This window comes from Rhinichthys klamathensis, unplaced genomic scaffold (genome assembly GCF_029890125.1).
Source record: "Rhinichthys klamathensis goyatoka isolate OS25496 unplaced genomic scaffold, OSU_Roscu_1.1 h1tg000150l_1, whole genome shotgun sequence".
Classification (NCBI taxonomy): Eukaryota; Metazoa; Chordata; class Actinopteri; order Cypriniformes; family Leuciscidae; genus Rhinichthys; species Rhinichthys klamathensis.
This window is the reverse complement of record NW_026606685.1, coordinates 2,350,423-2,371,914: the sequence shown is the minus strand read 5'-3', so window position 1 is coordinate 2,371,914 and position 21,492 is coordinate 2,350,423. Positions and strand designations below refer to the sequence as shown.

Here is a 21,492-nt window from a genome sequence, read left to right as displayed (position 1 = left end):
GAAATGTTTACGATGTGCAAATCTGACCTCTATTCAGACAACTCTTCGTATAATTCTCGCCGTTCATTATTGACGTCTTTCTTGAACAGAGTCAGGGTTTGAAAGGCGTTTCTAGCAGTTCCAGATCCAGTGTACATGCTGGCAATCAGCACCCCCTTGAGGCTAAAAGTGGAAATGCTTCAATTAGGTCATGAGCATAAGGAAATATTCATGTATGAGATCTTTAGAAAAAAAATCAACAATAAATACTAAATCTATACTGACATAAACAGCGGGAGGGGTTTATTTGATCAAAGCATGAAGCAAGTTGAAGGATACATGGGTGGATGGCTCATGTAGTGTGTTTTTGCATCAAAGCACAAAGTATAACATTTCTACTGATTTCTCCAATAGAAGAGTGCAGCTCTAGAGACATCCTATATAGTCTGTAGTCCTGAGCATTTCAAGGAAAAGTTCATCCTAGAATTATCATTTTCTCACCCTCATGTCATTCCAAACTTGTATGACTGTGTTTACTCTGTGAAACACAAAAGGAGAGGTTTAGGATAATGTTTACACTGCTTTTTTTCCACGCTGTGAAAGTGGATGAATGCTGTCGAGCTCTACAAATGACCAAAAAAGTCTTTTGGTGTCATGTGATAGCTTTGCATTTGACAAACCTTGTAGGTTCTTAAGTGTCACAGCAAAGATGAATAGCAGTTTTAATATGTGGAATTGGAGATGGCAATATTTTCAGTGAATATCAACATACATTTTGATCCATACACCACAAACATATAGTGCATTAAGTTGTCTTGTCTACATATTTTTGATATTTGTAGAGATTGACAGCTTCCATTCACATGCATTGCATTGGAAAATGCAGCATGAACATTCTTCAAAACATCTACTTTTGTGTTCCATAGAAAAACAAAGTCATATGGGTTTGAAATGAGATGAGGGTGAGTAAATGATGACAAAATGTTCATTTTTGATTCCTTAAAAAGGAATTGAGAGCAGATGATTTTCTGGATGAAAGAAAGGCCTTAAGAGTTCTTCGGAGAGCATCATTTGTGAGATGGGTCCAGTAGATTTGAGTGCTCTTCTGAGGTCCCGTGCAGTTTTATTACAACAATACTGTCAAACCATCATCGAACAGTCTTTAAAAAACACCAAGAATAGTTTCATCCCAGAGCCTTTCCTCCTCAGTCCTGTTGTCTTCTTGATTCATCTTCTCTTTTCCTTTTTTCTTCTCTTTTTTGTGTTTTTGTTTGCTATCTTTTGTTTCTGTCCTTTCCTCCACGTGTTCCTCCATCCTTCCCTGTGCTTCCTCATTTTGCACCACAACCTCTTGTTTCTCCAAGAGTTCCTCTTCTCTTTGTTTCTTTACATGCTGTCCATCCCCGTGCCTCCTACTTTTCTTGCTTGGTCTTCTTTTACTTCTGCTTTCCTCATCTTCGCTAGAGCTTCTGTCTCTTTTTCTTCTCTCCTTCCATTTCTTATTCCTATCCTCTTCTCTTTCTACACTTCCTCTCTTGTCTCCCTTCAGCCTCTTTTTCCTTTCACCCCGTTCCGCTTCTCCTTCCTTCCCTCTCCTTTCCGTATCAGACCCATCCTCCTGATCTCTTCTGCTCTTCCCTCGCTTTCTCATCTTCCTCTTCCGTCTCCTCCTCTCTTTGCTGTCGTAACTGCTGCTGCTGTCACTACTGCTGCTATTATAGGAGGAGGAGCCTGAGAAAGAGGAGGAGCTAAATGTCTCAGGGCTCCTCCCTTTTTTATATAGTTGACCGGGTATGAATGGAGGACGGGATTGTGGCATATATCCTGGCCGATAGTGTGGGACAGGGCCTCTCACCCCAAAGCCAAACTGAGGGACCTGAGACTGGAATTGTGGGGGCCAGTGAGGTCGAGGGAAACCAGGAAGTGGAAAACATGGCATCAACTGGCCAGGATGAGGCATTTCTTCTCCTTTTAGTGGACCTTCTGTTGTACTCTCATCCAGAATATGGCTTGCTTGTCCCACAGTGCCGGGCCCTGCTTTGGGCTCCAGCCCCCGGGCCTTCTGCACCTGGATGTAGTCAGCCAGCTCATCCTGGAAGGAGTCATACACTTTCTTCTGAGATTTGCATAGATCCATAACTTTCTTCTCTCTAAGGATCAAGATGAATTACAAAGTCAATTTCACTGATTCGGATGGCTGATAACAAGCAGATTAGGATTAAAATAGTTGCATGTAAACTATTAATCAACCAATATGGGTTTTCCAATAGCTTATGCGAATAAGTAAAATGCAGAAGTAATAGCAATATGTATATGACTATTTAAAAAAAAAAAAAAAAAAGGTTACAAATGTTTTTTTTTACGTCAACAGGAAATTAGTTCATTTGCAACTTTTTATTTCACTAATCCTACATATTTATCTAGAACATTCAAACAGAAAAAAAATCTATGACAGCATTTTATCGACGAAGGTATTTCATTTTTACTTTAAATTATTTTAAAGCAGACAATGTTCACTTGGAAGTTCATTCATGAAGAATCCATGGTTATATCATCGATTATGTAAAAATGTCAAATATTGGCTGACTAATTGGCCAAGCAGATATATATTGACCTTCACAAATGAAAGCTTAAGTTCAGTGTTCTAAACCAAGATCCAAACCCTAGTGGCTATAACAAAATATGGCATCAAATGAAATGACTAATGAAAGTGACGTCACTCACTTGGTGAAGTGTTTGTTTCCCTGCATGTGTGCCTGGTACATCTCTATTGAGCTGAGCGCCAGACAGCAAATCGGGCAAGTCAGGGAGCTCACTGTAGTGTGTGAGAGGAAAACAAAATAGTATGAGAAAGAGGGTTTAAAGGGATACTCCACTTTTTTTGGAAATAGGCTCATTTTACAACTCCCCCACAGTTAAACTGTTCAGTTTTACCGTTTTTGAATCCATTCAGCCGATCTCCGGTTCTGGCGGTACCACTTTTAGCATAGCTTAGCATAGATCATTGGAGTGGACAAGACCATTAGCATTTCTAAAAAAAAAAATGACCAAAGAGTTTCGATATTTTTCCTATTTAAAACTTGACTCTTCTGTAGTTACATCGTGGACTAAAACCGACGGAAAATGTAAAGTTGCGATTTTCTAGGCTGATATGGCTAGGAACTATACTCTCATTCCTGCGTAATAATCAAGAAACTTCACTGCCGTACCATGAGTGCAGCAGAAATTTTTGAGAAATGCTAATGGTCTTGTCCACTTCAGTGATGTATGCTAAGCTATGCTAAAAGTGGTACCGCCAGAACCGGAGATCGGCTGAATGGATTCAAAAACGGTAAAACTCAACAGTTTAACTCTGGGGGAGTTGTAAAATGAGCCTATTTCCAAAAAAAGTGGAGTATCCCTTTAATAACAAGGAAATAAAGCAAATATCAAATCGTAAATCCACAAAACATGAATCTTTAAAAATAAGTGACCTGACTACAACATTTCTGTTTACATTAATGGATTACATACAGTATGACCTCCTAGGATCTGTTTACACCTGGAATTAAGACGCGTTTTGGTCGATTCGATCACAAGTGGACAACACTATACACAGGTGCAAAACGTTTTGAGCTTGTCCACTTTTGACCACTTCCAGAGGTAGTCGAAAACGCATTCGAACAGACACAAAAGACCGGCTTCTCTCCGCCTACTGACTTAAAATTAATTTATTTAAATACGTTTATTTAAAATTAAATAATTAAAAAACATTATAATAAATATTATTAAATTAAAACATTCATTCATTTTAATATGATTAAACTAATTTGGTAGATGCAGATGTATATTAATGTATACCATGTTCTGACTGTTCCCCCATCTGGTCCAGCATCTCAGTTCGGGCCTGGTTCCGCTGATGCTTCCGGCCGCTGTAGTGCTGCTGAGCAACCAGAGGGTTGTTGAAGGAAGCGCTGCACAGCGTACAGTACTTGTTGGGGTCATCGAGGTCAACCTCTTGATCTGCCGAACCAGAAGTGTCGCTCTGCTCCTGACTGATCGGGTTTTGTACAGCATTCACTGATGGGAGGGCAACTGGAGATGTGGATTCTAGGACTGCCACTGAAAGTAGAACCATTTGAAAGGCGTTTATGAGAGGTTTTGCTCACAATGGTGAAGAGCCAAACTCAACAGATCCCAGTCTGAATTTGACTCACCTCCAGGAAGTGGAGGATTGGTTTTTCTCATGTTCTTGGCATGAACTTTGCCCTCGTAATGCGACTTGGCCACAGTGGGGGAGCTGAACACCATGCTGCACAGCTCGCAGAACTTCTCAGCAGACAGACCTCTCTGTAACAAAAAAGAACAAAATATGAAGAATTAAAGCATGCACTTAAAAGCAATACATGCATATTCTGTATGATCTGTTACATACCAATAGGCCTCCACAGTCTTGGCTCGTCTTGTTCATTTTAGCTTTGTTGTTCAGGTACATCCTGACTCTTTGTGCATGCTTTTTCCCCTGGTAGCATATAAAGCAGTGTTAGAAATGTGACTGCAGCCCTTTTGAGATAAACTTGACACAGAAAAACTTGATTTCACAAACCTCATAATGAGAAACTCTCTGAGACTCGTGAATCAGGGTTGCTTCGCACACATGACAGAAGTTATCCGTCAACAGGCCTTTGAGAAGATCACTGTCGCTCTGAGACCCTGCAGGAAAATCAGACAATAATGTACACATTTAAACAGAGCTGCTTTAAGGTTTGAAATAACTTGAACATACGTTTGTGCAAGGTAGCATGGGTGATGTGGTTTGTGGCACATTTTTACAAATCAGATTTTCATGGGGCATGACATTTATGATTAGAAATAGATTTTAGATACAAAGTGAGGCATTCAGAAATACTAGTCAACAAAAAATGGAGAGTACTGTACTGTTTCTCTTAGAAATATAATTATATCTGGTTATCAGAATATATCAAAATTGATTTAACAAATGACGAGCATGAGCAGAATGAATTCTGTTCATGAATTAATGCTCACATAAACCGTTGGACTGATCTAAATGCGACAATTCACACAAGAATGGTATCAAGGACGATTTACAGAGGAATTATTTCTGCTCCTATTTCATGAATGAGGCCAAATGTGAGGCAAAACATTCTAGTAATAGTATATAAGGTTCTTGTGGAGCAAAACTAGTGGAACTAGTCAAAATAAAAAAAAATAAAAAAATAATAGAATTAAGGATGCACCCATAGTTATTTTCATGCTACGCTTGACTGATTAATGACTGATAAATGACAGATATAAAAATTTTAAATTATTAAAAACACACAAACACAGTTAAAGGCCAATAGTTTTAAATGTTAAAACTGAATCTAGGCATCATATTATACTGTAAAAACTAAATTATTAAAAACTGATTTTAGAAATTATAATCAATTATATTGTGCATCACTAAATAGACAATTAGTGCATGCTGTGGTTTCTTTTGCCAATATTTTAATGAATGCACTGCTGCAAGGTACATATCTCTAAATGAAAGAGTGATGTTCATGTCAAACTTACATGAATTCTACGTCCATTATTTGCATAAAATGGTGATGTCAATTCACTCGACAGGGCAGTTTGTTCCCTGAATGTGTCGTTGAACTCTCAGTTCAAACAATTAAGTCACAAATTGTTACAAGTTTGTGGATACTAAAATTGCATTAAAAAAACTAAATTTGGAGTTATTAATGTGTATTTGTTTGTACTGCTGTCTCATTGAAAAGACGCATTTTTGATACAAATACTAGTTTTTTTATTTACATAAAATGACAAATTAGTTAGAAATATATATAAAAAAACTGGAAACGCACTAAAACGTTTTAAATTTGCACAAACCAGCTTCTATTTTCAAGAACAAGGGTTAATTTAGGCTAAAAATACATTAGCTATCGGGCTAGATTGTTGTTTAATCGTCGAATTAACCGATCTACACGATGTTTTGTTTCATTAACCCCCCGTTTTGTGTCTTATCGTTTATTTTCAGCCGATGCACTACTTAAACAAAAGATTGTTAAAAACAGGGATTTTTGTGGTGGTTGTTTAAGGTGAATAATGGGTATTAATATTTAGCCTAGCCTAGCTTGTTGGCTCGCTAAGCTTTATTACCACCCATGAATCCATCTCAAACAACTCAAACACAAACATTCGATGCAAATAAACTCCATATGACTGCATTTTTGAAGTTTTTGAAGGGTTTCAACTGATAGACTCACCTTCTTCAACCTGAGAAATATTGGTGTTAGTGTTTTGTACTGTTTCTGGATTAATATCGTCTATATTTTTTATATTGTCTGTTTCCGCACACTGCGGAGAACACGATACACTAGCTTCAAGCTCGGACATTTCTTTAAACCTGGAAATAAATCAAAACTGAAGCAGATTTAGCTAAAATGCCAGAGCGTTCTACATGGCAATAGCTAGGATATGAAAGAGGCGATGTGCGCATGCGCAGTAGGATCGCGTTTCTTTACGTGCCAGCCATTGAATTGAGCAGATGCTTACTGCCACCATCTGGTGTTTTTATGTTATTAGAGATTAAATAGCCTACCTATCATCAAATAGAACCTTTGTATTATTAAATAAACCAAATATATCATGATGCAATATATCTTATGAAGTATGCAATTATATAGTCAATGGTATAAGCATAGTTTCTGCTAAAAAAATTGTACTACTACTGTAAAATAATAATACAGTAAAATGTAATCTCATTTAAACAGTGTCAGAAACGGCGTCATTTTGCTTAATTTCTTTTTCTGTGTTGGCTAACCGGTTAAACTGTAGCTAACTTAGTGTCGGTAAACAGTTAAAATATAGTAAAATATAGTTTTAAAAAACATGGTGTTCCTTTACAATTACTTATTTGGCATATCAGAAACCTTCATCTGAAATGAATTGAAGTGAATTATTAACATTATGATTTATTCCTTCAATCTGAGAAACAGGTGAAATGCCATGCTTTTCTTATACATTAACTGAAGACAAATATGAACTGGGCAAAAATAGAGACGAATAACTACAGTTCTGGATCACTGAAGACACTGGAGACAGTTCTCATAGAAAAGACATATAATAAAGACATTGAATAAAGTTGATTAGTGTATAATACAAGAAAAAAAAGACTAAGAAATCAACTGAAATCTGTTAAAATAGTGACATAAAACTGTGGAAGGTACAATAAGATGGAATCAAATGATATAACATAATAAAGGATATTTCATATTATAGCATTTAGAATTATTAATTCCTTTTCTCCTGAATTGAATTTCAAACTACTTTCATATGGTTTGATGCAGCACATAAATCATATCTTTCAGTAACCGCATTTGTCAGTGGCAAAACAAACAAGTCTTTCTGTTAAATTAGATACACAATATTATCACTGACCATTTAAAGGAATGCGTTAATAATTTTTGTGGAGAGTATTTTAAGACAAGTCTGTCCAAACAAAGAAACAAAACACAGAAAATAACTGTATGAGAGTGCGCTATGAGACACCTCCATTCCTCCTTTTCTTCCGGATCACTAGGAGAGCCATGTAACAGACGGTGGCAGTGAGGAGGACGGTTAGGAGAATCAACAAACCGATCCATGCCGCAGGACACAAGCCCTTCCTGATCCCCACAGGTTCCTCTGGAAGAAGACTGCTCACACTGAGTATATAACCCAGAGCCCAGCCCACAGAGGCCTCACCTGCCTAAAACATATAGTAGAGATTGAAAGTTTGGTTTGGGGGGTTTGCGTACTGCACAGTCACATAATTGTCAAATTTTGCATTTTAATCAGCAGCAAACTGGAAAAATGGTTTGTCTTGCCCAATTCAGAAGTTAAACTGGTTCTGTTATGTACAAGTATATACAGTATCACCACCATGTTGATAAACTCACCTTTTTCTGGAAAGCAACATTTTGGAACGAATGTTCATCAAAGCTATAACCCCTAAGCATTAGAACTTGTATATACACTGCAACTGCACAATAATCCTTCAGGTATTTTTTCAAGTCGGGGGCTTTCTTGGTCATCTATAATGAACAGGAGATATGGATTTGAATTAGATTTACAGGACTTCAGATATGCAATGCGGCAGTGTATTTATCACAAGCAGACACACATTTTTTATGAGCAGTACCTCACCTTTTTACGACTAGTAAGATATATGTTTGTCAATCTCATAAACTGTCTAAAAAATATCCAGTTAATATTTCACCCTGAAATCTCTTTCTCATATATAGGCCTATTAAGATCTCTTTCATTGTCATTGTTTTCATGAAAAAAAAAAAAAATCTTCTCAAATTCTCGTTACTGTAATGCAAATTACAGTAACCTCATTCTTATTTCTACTGTACAATGGATGAAGAATGAATGATTGGCATGATTTATTGGCAAATGGTGATATTCTCACAAATATGCACACACACACTCAAAAATGATACCTCTTCAATGGTCATATTACACACAGCCTGTGTAGCCTCCTCTAGCTGAGCAGAGGTGCTGATCTTTATCCCTGTACTTTGCTGGAGATAACTGTGAGTGAAGAAATAGGCAGAGAAGGCCTGAAAGAAAGAGAAATGCATAAGATGCTATTCTATTAAACTCATATGACCATTTCTGGGCCCCTCACCATGAAGCCCCCACTGATGTTGGGCTGGAAAACTCCATTAAAGGAACACTGAGAAAAGGGGCAGGAGTGGAAGGAAAATATTTCAGAAGTGTTGCCAAGGCAGCTTTGGTAGTCCCCGGTGCCTTGCACTCTGATCCACGAATGAGGGTCGTACGTTTTGGGTCTCCTTGACGCTGCACAAGGCGAGTCAAACACTTCCTCCAGCTTGAAGACATCAGTGAAGTCAGATGGGTAGCAGGGATGATACACTTTGCTAGTATTACCCTGCGACTGAAATTAAGACATAGATGAGTGTTAACTGTGATGTTATTTACTCACAGGACAAAAAGAATCCAAAGAAGTTTGTTTATGACCAATAAAAAAAGTGTCTACATAACATATTGCAGTATCATTTGATTTGTGATGCATCATACTGTAACCAGGTAGGCCAGGATCATGCGCAGAGCCTCTTCTTTACCATAGCACAGGTAACTTTGTGTGTAGAGGGAATAATCTTTCCCGTAGAGACGCAAGGTCATATGGTTTCTCTCGTTTTCAACTTTCTCTGGGGTCTCAAAGGTGATCTGTGTGGACGCCCCACCTAAATCCAGCGCTCCGACCGTTTTTCTGCCAGGGTTAAGCCACCGGCCCACATAGCCATACTACATAGTGTGGAAATGAGTAAACAAAGACAGAAAACGGCCACTAGATGGCCCAAACAGTTGAGAAACTGGTAACCATAAATCAAAACACTGGATTAATATTTAGAACTCTGTTTTGAAAAGAAGTGACAAAGCTTAAGTATAATTATTGACTTTCACTGACGAGAAAAGATCATACTCTAACAGAATGAAAGTACCTTTATGAAGTTTTCAAGGAGGTAGTTCACAGTGATCCAACCGTAAACCCCCTCTTCTTGACCACTCAAAATGACTGCTCCTCGAAAGCTAAATGGAAAAGATTTGATTTTTTGTTTGACTTCTTGAAGAACCTTAAATGCTTTGTCGGGATTGGTAATTCTGGAGAGAGTGAAAGACAGTGAAAATTAAATGTATTTGGAGGATGAAAAAAAAAAAATCCAACAGCAAATGTCGTTCTGGCAGACCACAAATATTATTACATATAAAATATTTAGAGACAGAATATAGTCTACAATGGCCCCAAAAGGTTTTTGAACACTTAAGACTCTAAATTTGAGTTTTTGACATGGTAATGGAAATGGCAATGTTACAATTTTTCTCGATTGCCAACACACAATTCATGAAATAATTCACCATTTTCTCAAATATAAACACAATATAAAAACTACGCACCAACTTGTACAAATTTCAATGACAAAATCAAACATTTTAGTCAAAAACACATTTTTGTCTCTTTTGTCACAATCAAACTTTAGTCACATAAGGTCACCTGTTGTAACATCCTACAGGGTAAAAAGAAAAAAGAAAAAAGGATGACATCTAGTCGAGAAGACTAGTCATAATATTCATGTTAATCAGATGTTGTGTCCGAAATCGCCCCCATACCCTCACATTATCAATATCAAATGTATTTCTAGAACACAGTTCCAGTAGTGGGATTGAATGTGAGATTGAATAAGTGCACTCAATAACGTCCACAATGGTTTCGGACACCCTAATGGCTGTTCCCTCAAATAGTGCCCTATTTAAAGTCTCTATGAAAAGTTTTTGGCTTTTAGTCTGAATAGGCCCATGTTAGCCGTACTGCTATCTTTAAGCTAGTGTGCTCCAAACCAATGGCAAAATCCGCCTTTACACGACCAAACCCAACGTTGAAAATGAAAATCAGGTAGATTTCAGAAACCAACATCAATCGTGTTCTGACATCAACCCGACTTTCATTTCCAACCAAAATCATCCCCTGACTGACGTTACCACTTTCTACTCAAGGACTTTGACAGCAATGTAGTGGAGTAAAAAGTATGATATTTGTCTTTCAAATGAAGTGAAGTTAAAGTAAAAAGTTTCCAGAAAAAAATAATACTCAAGTAAAGTACAGATACTCAAAAAGTGTCCTTTACTTTAAGTACTGTGTACTGTAAAGTAAAGTAATCTTACAGTAGATCAAAAGCACTAAAAGAAAAATTCAAATAGGTTGAACGTGAACTCGGTATGCAACACAATACAGTATACCATCCTCTATCCCTCCCCTAGGCAGTTGCCTCTCAGTTCTGCAATATACAGTACAGTATATGTAAGATGTAATTGGCTACAAATTAAAATCATTTTAACAATTACGAGTTTGAGGGCGTACAACATGTGCTTACTGTTATGGCACATAGACTATTACTGTACATAGACTATTGAAAGTTCTGTCAAAGTACGGCTGTTGTTTTGTGTACTGTAATTATCCTGTACTGTATGTGTGAGTAAAAACCCTGTAGATGAGTGTGTGTGTACTTCCCTCATGATCACTCCATGCACAAGACCATGGTCAACTATAGTGCTTTGAATTTCATCAGGAACAAATCTCCTTTGACCCCGTCCCCTTCATTTCTCTTTTCCTTTCATCTCCTCTTCCTCTTTGTCTCCCATTCTCTAAAGCACCCAATCACCTGTGGGCCTATATTATCCTGAGATTCTGATTGATGTGTCATCAGTTTTGCTACTTAATGTTTACAAATGGATAAATGTGTGCTTTTTGAGTTCACAGTGTGGCATTAGAGTTAATTATGATATGTTTGTGTTTTCTGAATGAGAACATTGATACATAAACCTGTGCAAAATGAGGGAATTTTGTGTAGATTTTTGCAGAAAACATTGAGAAAATTGGAATGTGTCTGAAAACAGGTGAAATGTGTTAATAGTTTGTCTGTCTTTGTTTTGAGAACTGAATGAATGGTTCGAGGAATTGGGCCAACTAAATCAGTTGTTTTAGCAATTGCAGTTGTTTTTGTCTTGGCGGAATAGATCTACACTGCTGCTGCAGAGCAATACGGGACTTGCTACTGCCGATACATCACAACACGCTGCTGTGAGCAAGTAAGACAAGCTGTTGCTGTACAATATAGATGATTATACATGATTGACCCGTAACAGATCTGTACAAGTGGAGCTGGGGAAGGAGGAGGGTTTCTGGAGTGTGCTGCAAATAGCTATAGCAGACACTGACCAAGTATTTGAAAGATGAGCAGCAAGCTGCTAACTGTGGAAACAGCAGGAACCAATCAGCTGTGCCCTCTAGAGAATGATGTGATTGCAGGCAGGTTGAGTTAAAGACCTATCAGCCTGCACCATCTGGAGTTTCATGCCAGAAATTTATACGAATTAGACAACACAAAACCAAAAAGCAAATACCTCTTCTTATAGAACTAACTTCTATTTTCTTATTTAATGAACTGGTTCCAATAATTAAGCCAGTTCCCCTCAAATTTGTTTCTTTTTTTATGTTACTATTTACATTTTTTCTTTCTTCTGCTGAGCACAAAAGAAGATATTGTGAATAATCTGTAACCAAACAGGCCCAGGGCCCCGTTGACTTACATAGTATGGAAAAAATACAATGAAAGTCAATGGAGGCCTTGGCCTGTTTGGTTACCAACATTCTTCAAAATATCTTCTTTTGTGCTCAGCAGAAGAAAAAAATTAATTCAGGATTGGAACAACGTGAGGCTGAGTAAATTAGTGAAGTTCACAACGTAATTTTCGGGAGGAGTGAACCCATCTGAACTTCCAATTAACCGCCAGAGCATATAAGCAGCCGCTCACCTTGCATGGCATCAGCTGTTTTGGCATCCCTCCACCTCCCCAACTCCACCAACATAATTTAGGTATCTTGCTACCATACTCATCATCCAAGCATTAGTAGTCCCACTGGGGGGTATCTTAGTTTGAGTTTAAGCTGCTTCCTTGAGCCCCTCCACTGCGGACAGCAAGCCAAATGCGCTTAACCTTATTAGCTTAACCCTTAAGAACCCGATGTGACGTGGGTGTCACAAACACTAATGATCATTGGAAAAGGTTTTTTTAAACGATTATACCTCACTTTCAACCCAGGAAGTCCCTAAGGGACATATTAGGAACATCCAGGTTCAGTCATGTGACAATGTGGCAACATTTCCAAAATGGTGGCCTGTCTGGTGTGCACATGTTGCAGTGTCAGCACTTTTTAAAGACACTTATTTTTGTTACTAAAGGTATGTTTCAACCCATGCAACAATTCTAATGTTTTAATAACATATCCTAGATTACACTTGACCTGATTTTAAAACGTTTCTTGTACAATTGATATAAAACAAGTTTTGAAAATGTTGTTGTTGTGACATATGTGTCACATCAGGCTTTTTAACAGTAAAAGAGTAGGTGGAATTTTGATGTGACGTATGTGTCACATTAAGAAAAATGCTAATGAGCTGCTCAAATAATTTAGATGAATCAATTATTTTAGTATTATATATAATCTGCTGCTCAATTCAAAGCATATTTTAAACAAAAAAATGTCAAATTAATAACATTGTTAAAGGGTAACTAAACCCCTGGTCAGAGCCTGACTCCACCCACTGGCAATATTTGAAAAATGCTGGAAAAGTGGGCAGAGGCCAGCGGAGGGAGGGGCGTGCACCTGAGACAGGTCTCTCCGTAGGCAGGGGTGTGGTTAGCTTGTGCCTGCTTACGTCACAGGGCACCACAAATTGAAAATTGAACTGCAGTAGCCACCGTTCAACCTGAAGAGGGCAGCACTCAGATGTTTTTACACCATATATTGTAGAATTAAAACACTTTATAGCCAAATGTCCAAAAAATTACTTGAATCAATGAACAGCAATAATAAAGCCCCAGTCTTACAGGGGCCCGTTTCAAGAAGGAGGTTCAACTAACTCTGAGTTAAAACTTGAACTCTGAGTTGACTTACCCTAAGATGGGAAACTCTGAGTTTTCGGTTACAGAACAGCTGAAATGAGTAAGTTCAATCAACTTTTAGTTGACTGACTCTGAGTTAAGCGCGTGCACCACAACTATAAAAAGCCATTATCAATGGAGCGCAGATATTATGAGTCACCATGGTAACAGCGCCAGACAAAAAGAGGTCTGCATATTTCTCACCAGCAGTACGCAATTTTTTTTTTTTTTAGTAACACGGCAGCAGCGGCGATCGAGAGAGTTAGTTTGGGAGAAAACAGTAGCTCGAATCAATGTGTAAGTTTACATTTTAATTACTGTTATACAGTGTTGGGTGTAATTACCAAGTAATCTAAATACTGTCATTTAGGTAAAGGAATTACTCTTAATTCTTCTGTAATATAAAGTAAAATATGATGTCATTTTATTAAATACTGCATAGACTATAGAACAATTCTGTTTAAAACAATAGTGGCTTTAACATAACATTTTTAAAAGGTATATTTTTAATGTAACCTTCACTCTCTACACACTTTGGCCAATTCAAGAATAATTCATGCAATTGTCTATTGTTAATTTGAAAGCATTAAAAGTGCAGTTTTGTCTCTTTTTGTATTGTTCAAGTGGTTGAGGTTGATATGGGATTTAGAAAGTAATTAGTAGACCAATACTTTCTAGAGATAGTAATTATTACATTAATCTAATTACACTGTTGAAGATGTCATTTGTAGTTAGTAATTAATAACTATTTTAGAGTAACTTACCCAACTGTTATAATATCAGAGGTGAAAGTGGAAGAACAGTATGCTATTCAACCTAATTTTAATTTTCACGTAGCCTATAGGTGAAATCCTGCAGGCATTAAAAGAACATGGCAGCAGTTGAAAATGAAATATAAAAACATAATTCAATCAGGTAAGGCTTGAGCATATCATGGATGTAGGGTACCTGACTTTACAAACATTTGACATATTAAATAACTAAATAGCATCCAGTGTTTAGCAGTGCAAAAGCATTTTTGACATAGGTCTAATTAACACAATTAAATGTTCATTCTCATTTGAATTCTACTCAGAAAGAAGGAAGAGGCTCACAAAGATGGAGATGAAGATGCAGAGGAGATGGAGATGGAGATGAAGATGCAGAGGAGATGGAGATGAAGATGCAGAGGAGATGGAGATGAAGATGCAGAGGAGCTGGAGATGAAGATGCAGAGGAGATGGAGATGCAGAGGAGATGGAGATGAAGATGCAGAGGAGATGGAGATGGAGATGAAGATGCAGAGGAGATGGAGATGAAGATGCAGAGGAGATGGAGATGCAGAGGAGATGGAGATGAAGATGCAGAGGAGATGGAGATGGAGATGAAGATGCAGAGGAGCTGGAGATGAAGATGCAGAGGAGATGGAGATGCAGAGGAGATGGAGATGAAGATGCAGAGGAGATGGAGATGGAGATGAAGATGCAGAGGAGATGGAGATGAAGATGCAGAGGAGCTGGAGATGAAGATGCAGAGGAGATGGAGATGCAGAGGAGATGGAGATGAAGATGCAGAGGAGATGGAGATGAAGATGCAGAGGAGATGGAGATGAAGATACAGAGGAGATGGAGATGCAGAGGAGATGGAGATGAAGATGCAGAGGAGATGGAGATGCAGAGGAGATGGAGATGCAGAGGAGATGGAGATGCAGAGGAGATGAAGATGCAGAGGAGATGGAGATGCAGATGCAGAGGAGATGGAGATGCAGAGGAGATGGAGATGCAGAGGAGATGGAGATGAAGATGCAGAGGAGATGGAGATGCAGAGGAGATGGAGATGCAGAGGAGATGGAGATGCAGAGGAGATGAAGATGCAGAGGAGATGGAGATGCAGATGCAGAGGAGATGGAGATGCAGAGGAGATAGAGATGCAGAGGAGATGGAGATGAAGATGCAGAGGAGATGGAGATGCAGAGGAGATGGAGATGCAGAGGAGATGGAGATGCAGAGGAGATGAAGATGCAGAGGAGATGGAGATGCAGATGCAGAGGAGATGGAGATGCAGAGGAGATGGAGATGCAGAGGAGATGGAGATGAAGATGCAGAGGAGATGGAGATGCAGAGGAGATGGAGATGCAGAGGAGATGGAGATGCAGAGGAGATGGAGATGCAGAGGAGATGGAGATGCAGAGGAGATGGAGATGAAGATGCAGAGGAGATGAAGATGCAGAGGAGATGAAGATGCAGAGGAGATGGAGATGCAGAGGAGATGGAGATGCAGAGGAGATGGAGATGCAGAGGAGATGGAGATGCAGAGGAGATGGAGATGCAGAGGAGATGGAGATGAAGATGCAGAGGAGATGAAGATGCAGAGGAGATGAAGATGCAGAGGAGATGGAGATGCAGAGGAGATGGAGATGCAGAGGAGATGGAGATGAAGATGCAGAGGAGATGGAGATGCAGAGGAGATGGAGATGCAGAGGAGATGGAGATGCAGAGGAGATGGAGATGAAGATGCAGAGGAGATGGAGATGCAGAGGAGATGGAGATGCAGAGGAGATAGAGATGCAGAGGAGATGGAGATGCAGAGGAGATGGAGATGCAGAGGAGATGGAGATGAAGATGCAGAGGAGATGGAGATGCAGAGGAGATGGAGATGCAGAGGAGATGGAGATGCAGAGGAGATGGAGATGCAGAGGAGATGGAGATGCAGAGGAGATGGAGATGCAGAGGAGATGAAGATGCAGAGGAGATGGAGATGCAGAGGAGATGGAGATGCAGAGGAGATGGAGATGCAGAGGAGATGGAGATGAAGATGCAGAGGAGATGGAGATGCAGAGGAGATGGAGATGCAGAGGAGATGGAGATGCAGAGGAGATGGAGATGCAGAGGAGATGGAGATGCAGAGGAGATGAAGATGCAGAGGAGATAGAGATGCAGAGGAGATGGAGATGCAGAGGAGATGAAGATGCAGAGGAGATGGAGATGCAGAGGAGATGGAGATGCAGAGGAGATGAAGATGCAGAGGAGATGGAGATGCAGAGGAGATGGAGATGCAGAGGAGATGAAGATGCAGAGGAGATAGAGATGCAGAGGAGATGGAGATGCAGAGGAGATAGAGATGCAGAGGAGATGGAGATGCAGAGGAGATGAAGATGCAGAGGAGATGGAGATGCAGAGGAGATGGAGATGCAGAGGAGATGAAGATGCAGAAGAGATAGAGATGCAGAGGAGATGAAGATGCAGAGGAGATGAAGATGCAGAGGAGATGGAGATGCAGAGGAGATGGAGATGCAGAGGAGATGGAGATGCAGAGGAGATGGAGATGCAGAGGAGATGAAGATGCAGAGGAGATGGAGATGCAGAGGAGATGGAGATGCAGAGGAGATGGAGATGCAGAGGAGATGGAGATGCAGAGGAGATGAAGATGCAGAGGAGATGGAGATGGCCCTGAGCCTGAATGCTGGAAGGTCAATGGCTGAGGGAATTCCTGGAGGGACTTCATCAGAGCCAGTCACTCCCGAAGATTCAAGTGCCTTCATAAAATCTATAAGAGGTCTACATATGTGTTATTTTTTATATAGGCTGTTTTTGATATTTCCATATATTTTACTTTGGGTTGGGTTTTTTGTTGCTCCCAACTGATTCTGATGGTAATATCTGTCTTTTGGAGCCTCATGTCCCAACAGAACCCCAAACAGTTGTAAGTAACCTACTCAATACACCAGGCAGAAATTATGACAAATAGTATTATAAAATGTGCTCAATCAAATGCTCATCTTCACAGGACGATGGGGATGAAGAAACAGTTTCTGCTGCCACAGAGAGGCCTACTAGGAAATGTTAATATTGTCTACACATCAAACAATCTACACATTCAAATTTCTTCACATTATTTATGTAGAGTAGGCTATAGAATCTAAGTTTAATTCTAAGTATAAACGGATATTCTTATCTCTCCCCCTGTCCCCAGAGTGTGGAAGAACAGCAGGAGGAAGGTCCATCAACTTCTGGTACACAGATAAACACAGTTCAGTGATTTTCAGTAAATGCCACAGTTTAATTCTGTAGAATGTGTTTAGAACTACATGATGTAACTCTAATCTACTGTATTTTCAGTTGCCAGTTAAGAAGTTATATTGACTTCATCTTGTTTAAAAAACAAAAAACAAAACAAAAAAAACAGCAATGAATAAATGTACCGTAAGAATGAATGAGGTGTTTAAACACCGCTTCCTCTTTAAAAAAGGGGAGGAGACCGAAATAAACTCTGGGTTTACGGAAGTAAACCTGCTCCCGACCAGGTTAGGTTCACAGAGTAAGTTACCATGGTAACTGACTCTGAGTATAAGTTACCTCTCTTTCAGAAACGGGCTTGACTTACCCTGCTTTCTCAGGTTTGACTTACCTCCCATTCTGAAACAGAAAACCCAGAGTTTCCCTCATTTCAGGGTTAACATACTCAGAGTTTTCACTTAACCTCCTTTCTGAAACAGGCCCCAGATCATTAACTAAAGAAAGTTGGTTTAGGGTTTACCCTTTTATGAAATGTATTTTGAAAATATGTTGCATATCTGTAACTAAAACAGCTATGCAACATATGGTACAAAACACCAAATTTATTTTTATTCAGTTTGCACATTTTCGAGTTGTGAAAAAATAATCAAAAAAATTATTTCTGGTTAAACCGTATACCTGAAAAGGTAGAATTTTGCAATGTTATTGCACTACATGCATGTTCAACATGTTGACCTCCGGTGTGAGGTAGTTATTTATTTTTATTCATTTTGCACATTTTCGAGTTGTGAAAAAATAATCTAAAAATGTATTTATGATTAAACCGTATACCTGAGAAGGTTGACTTTTGATGTTACAAAACAGTTGTTGTAAAATGTAATGGTCACAGTTGTGTGGTTTTGAAATATTTGGCAAAGCAAATAAAATGCAAAAACTATTACATCTGAAAAAGTTTTTTTTTTTTTTATCTTCCCAGAAAAGTAATAATTTAGAAAATGTTGTGGAAAAGAAAATAAACAGAAAAAAACTGTTATTTAGCAAGAAAACTGACCAAATTATTTTTTTTTCAAATGCATCATAAAAGCCCAATGTGACATATATGTAACATTAAAAATGCATCATAAACGCCCAATGTGACATATATGTAACATTACAGATCTTTGACAAGGAGTGGTTGTATTTAAAAAACAACGGCAGAAACATGTTTTAAGTGGTCCATTTAGTCTGTTTTATATGCCCCATAATTTTCCTGTAAGGGGAAATTGGTCCGGGTTCTTATGGGTTAAAGATTATATGGGCAAAGGAACTCGTGAATGACAGAATTTTCATTTTTGGGTGAACTATCCCTTTAATCTTCCTGACAAGGCCTACATTATTTGAGCAAACCTGAAAGTTTTTTAAAAAATAATCTTTCTTTTTATGTATGCATAAAAACGTTCAAAACTTCAGTAACATAAGAAGAAAAACACACTCACTTCAGAAGTCTCATTCCAGCAGTGGCTCCCAGATACACAGGGGTGCGGTGATGTCTATCTGGGGGAATGTCCCGCATGGCCTCCTTCAAGCATGCCTCGAGGCTGCGGCCTGCTGCACCCCGCTGACCAGCATAAGCAGAGATTCCTCCTCCTGCGCCAAAGGAACACAAAATACATACCGTATTTATTTACTTACTATTTAACTAAAAACTTAAATAAACAAGAGAGAGAGAATCTTAAAAAAAACATACAAGAACACAGAGTGAAATAGTTTCATACGTGTGAAAATATATTTTAGATAATCTAGTTTTGATTCTGAAAATGTATTAAAATATTTTGAAACACAATGCATATTGGTGCTTTTGTGTGAACATGCTTAAGATGCCTTTTGCTTTAGATGTTTATCTGTGTGGCAAATATCTTCGCCCTTTATCTGCCTGTACATTTGAAGAATTTCAGCAAGTCTTTTGACCTTTGACATGACACTCGCTGTGCTGGGCGACCACGCCTGTGCCATTTAACTTGTCCGCTGGCCATCTGTAGGTGTACAAGGCCGTATGTGAGGAGCCAGCGTCCAGCACAATCCCATACTGCAATGAGAGAGAGAGAGAGAGAGAGAGAGAGAGAGAGAGAGAGAGAGAGAGAGTGACACATGTTCAGTTTGCTTTTTAGTATGTGATTAATGTATTGTCATAACAGATGTTCTGACAGTGATTTATTTGCAGAAACCACTATTCTGAAAAAGCCAGCATGTTTCCAGTACAATAGCATGAGTATTTGTACAAAATGTGTTTCTGTGACCTATCACACAGTTATTTACCCACAGCTCCCAGGGGTTTAGATGCACCTGGTGACCGATGACACACTCTTGGAGATGCAATTCCCAGAAGAATCTGCATAACAAACTGTTCTGAGTCTGCATCTTTATTTGTTCCAGGGTTCACAAGAAACAAAATTACTTTTCTCAATGTTTACCTTGTGGAGGCTCCCTCCCCATGGCTACAAAACTGATTAAGTATCTGGTTATAATGTAATTTCAGATTTGTACTTGTGGCTTAGGATCTGTTGTTCAGATTTTATGTTGTTGTATGACCCAGAGATTGGATATTAAATTAGTAAGTATCTGAGGGCGAATGTGAAATCATATACAGGTAACTATTCAGAACTACTTTGAGAGATAAATTACCCATTACACAACTAGCACAGCATAGTGTGTGCTCAAAACATATTTCAAAAACACCACAATTCCTATTTGTACCATTTGCCAAAATCTTGCCTCCCTCTAATCATGATAAGAGGGAGGCAAGCGGAAGGAAGAAAGAAAGAAAGAAAGAAAGAAAGAAAGAAAGAAAGAAAGAAAGAAAGAAAGAAAGAAAGAAAGAAAGAAAGAAAGAAAGAAAGAAAGAAAGAAAGAAATCATCAAGAATTTATAAGTAATATTACTAACCATGTACTGCGGCTGCTCTCTCAGTTCATGTATAGGTACAGTTAGGAGTAGAATAGACACGATTCCAAACAGAAGGAGCGTTCCTGAGGCAACAAACTTAACAAACAGTTTATCCATCAGTAAAGTTGGGGTCTGCCTGGTGCAATCCGGATAGTGAAGGAGCAAGGGCAACCCCTTCTCTACAAGCCCCACTAATAGAAACAGTCTGTGACAGTGTCAATCTAGATACACACTTAATTTACAATTCATATTTATTATTCATTATTATATCTTAATTAAGATATTAAAAGATTCTTTAAATGAACAAAGTTTGTTTTAGATTGGAGTGGAAGCACAACATGTCCTGCACTAATAATACATCTAAAAATCTTTTTTTTTAATCTCTTGTAGAATGAATGCAGGGAGTGTTCCAAACATTCCTAAATTATCTTTTGTATCATCTGTTTGTGATTTTTAAAGGTGTTCACTGGTGCATCTGACTAGAATCCTCAGTCTGAGTCATTCTTGTGCAGCAGGACTAATGTGACAGAGAACAGATTTATTTACAAGGGTTCTCTTCATTCAGTGCTCACTGCCTCTATTCAAAAGCGGACACAGAAAGCATGCTCTGAATAGGAAAATTCCTGCCAAGAGCACAAGAACTTTGCATTAACAAGCCTACTTTGTATCCACACTGCACTACGTGTGGTAAGAATTTCCTGTTTGGTGTTGAAGAGGGAGGATGAAGAAATGTGTGACATCATCGGTGAAATAGCATGCTTGAGCAGTAATGTCATTTCATGACAAAATAGAATGACTAAATTAAGTCTGCCTAAACAACCTGATCTTAAATTGAACAAGATGTCAAAAATATGGCAAAGGTTTTGTTTTTGCTTTAGTGTTTACAATACAATCAAATCATGTGGTATTATGATTTGAGTTAGCATTAGCTTGTAAGGAGAATTGAAAAAAAATTCTCATGAAACATTCAAGTTTAAAGATTCACAAGCAGTCAGCACAAAGTTTAAACAAGAACCCTTTTATGAACAGTATTTAACTACATTTCAAGCACCACTAGATAAAGATTAACAATTTTAAATAGATGGATAAATACAGTAACAAA

At 38.5% G+C, this 21,492-nt stretch overlaps 2 protein-coding genes across 2 annotated transcripts; both read right to left on the bottom strand.

The window, feature by feature from the left end:
* Positions 1 to 1,137: 1,137 nt before the first annotated feature.
* On the bottom strand, positions 1,138 to 6,468 carry zmat1 (zinc finger matrin-type 1). Its single transcript, XM_056258357.1, has 7 exons — positions 6,228 to 6,468; positions 4,565 to 4,671; positions 4,394 to 4,480; positions 4,176 to 4,308; positions 3,820 to 4,080; positions 2,704 to 2,794; positions 1,138 to 2,129 (listed from the first exon to the last, which is right to left on the bottom strand). Exons 1-7 carry the CDS (start codon positions 6,355 to 6,357, stop codon positions 1,142 to 1,144), a joined length of 1,797 nt encoding a protein of 598 aa, XP_056114332.1. The 5' UTR covers positions 6,358 to 6,468; the 3' UTR covers positions 1,138 to 1,141.
* Positions 6,469 to 7,444: 976 nt separating this feature from the next.
* Positions 7,445 to 20,571, bottom strand: entpd2b (ectonucleoside triphosphate diphosphohydrolase 2b). Its single transcript, XM_056258356.1, has 9 exons — positions 20,391 to 20,571; positions 19,416 to 19,533; positions 18,944 to 19,094; positions 9,474 to 9,633; positions 9,049 to 9,276; positions 8,636 to 8,905; positions 8,448 to 8,567; positions 7,902 to 8,036; positions 7,445 to 7,711 (listed from the first exon to the last, which is right to left on the bottom strand). Exons 1-9 carry the CDS (start codon positions 20,505 to 20,507, stop codon positions 7,502 to 7,504), a joined length of 1,509 nt encoding a protein of 502 aa, XP_056114331.1. The 5' UTR covers positions 20,508 to 20,571; the 3' UTR covers positions 7,445 to 7,501.
* Positions 20,572 to 21,492: the final 921 nt, after the last annotated feature.

Excerpts from the sequence above, each read along its gene's own strand:
- zmat1 (XM_056258357.1), bottom strand. The coding sequence starts at position 6,357 with ATGTCCGAGCTTGAAGCTAGTGTATCGTGTTCTCCGCAGTGTGCGGAA. Across the intron at positions 4,672-6,227 it reads TATTTCTCAGGTTGAAGAAG|GGTCTCAGAGCGACAGTGAT; the intron begins GTGAGTCTATCA and ends ATTTTCCTGCAG. Across the intron at positions 2,130-2,703 it reads GGAAACAAACACTTCACCAA|AGAGAAGAAAGTTATGGATC; the intron begins GTGAGTGACGTC and ends CTTGATCCTTAG.
- entpd2b (XM_056258356.1), bottom strand. The coding sequence starts at position 20,507 with ATGGATAAACTGTTTGTTAAGTTTGTTGCCTCAGGAACGCTCCTTCTG. Across the intron at positions 19,534-20,390 it reads GAGAGCAGCCGCAGTACATG|TATGGGATTGTGCTGGACGC; the intron begins GTTAGTAATATT and ends CTCTCATTGCAG. Across the intron at positions 8,037-8,447 it reads GTAATATGACCATTGAAGAG|ATGACCAAGAAAGCCCCCGA; the intron begins GTATCATTTTTG and ends TGTTCATTATAG.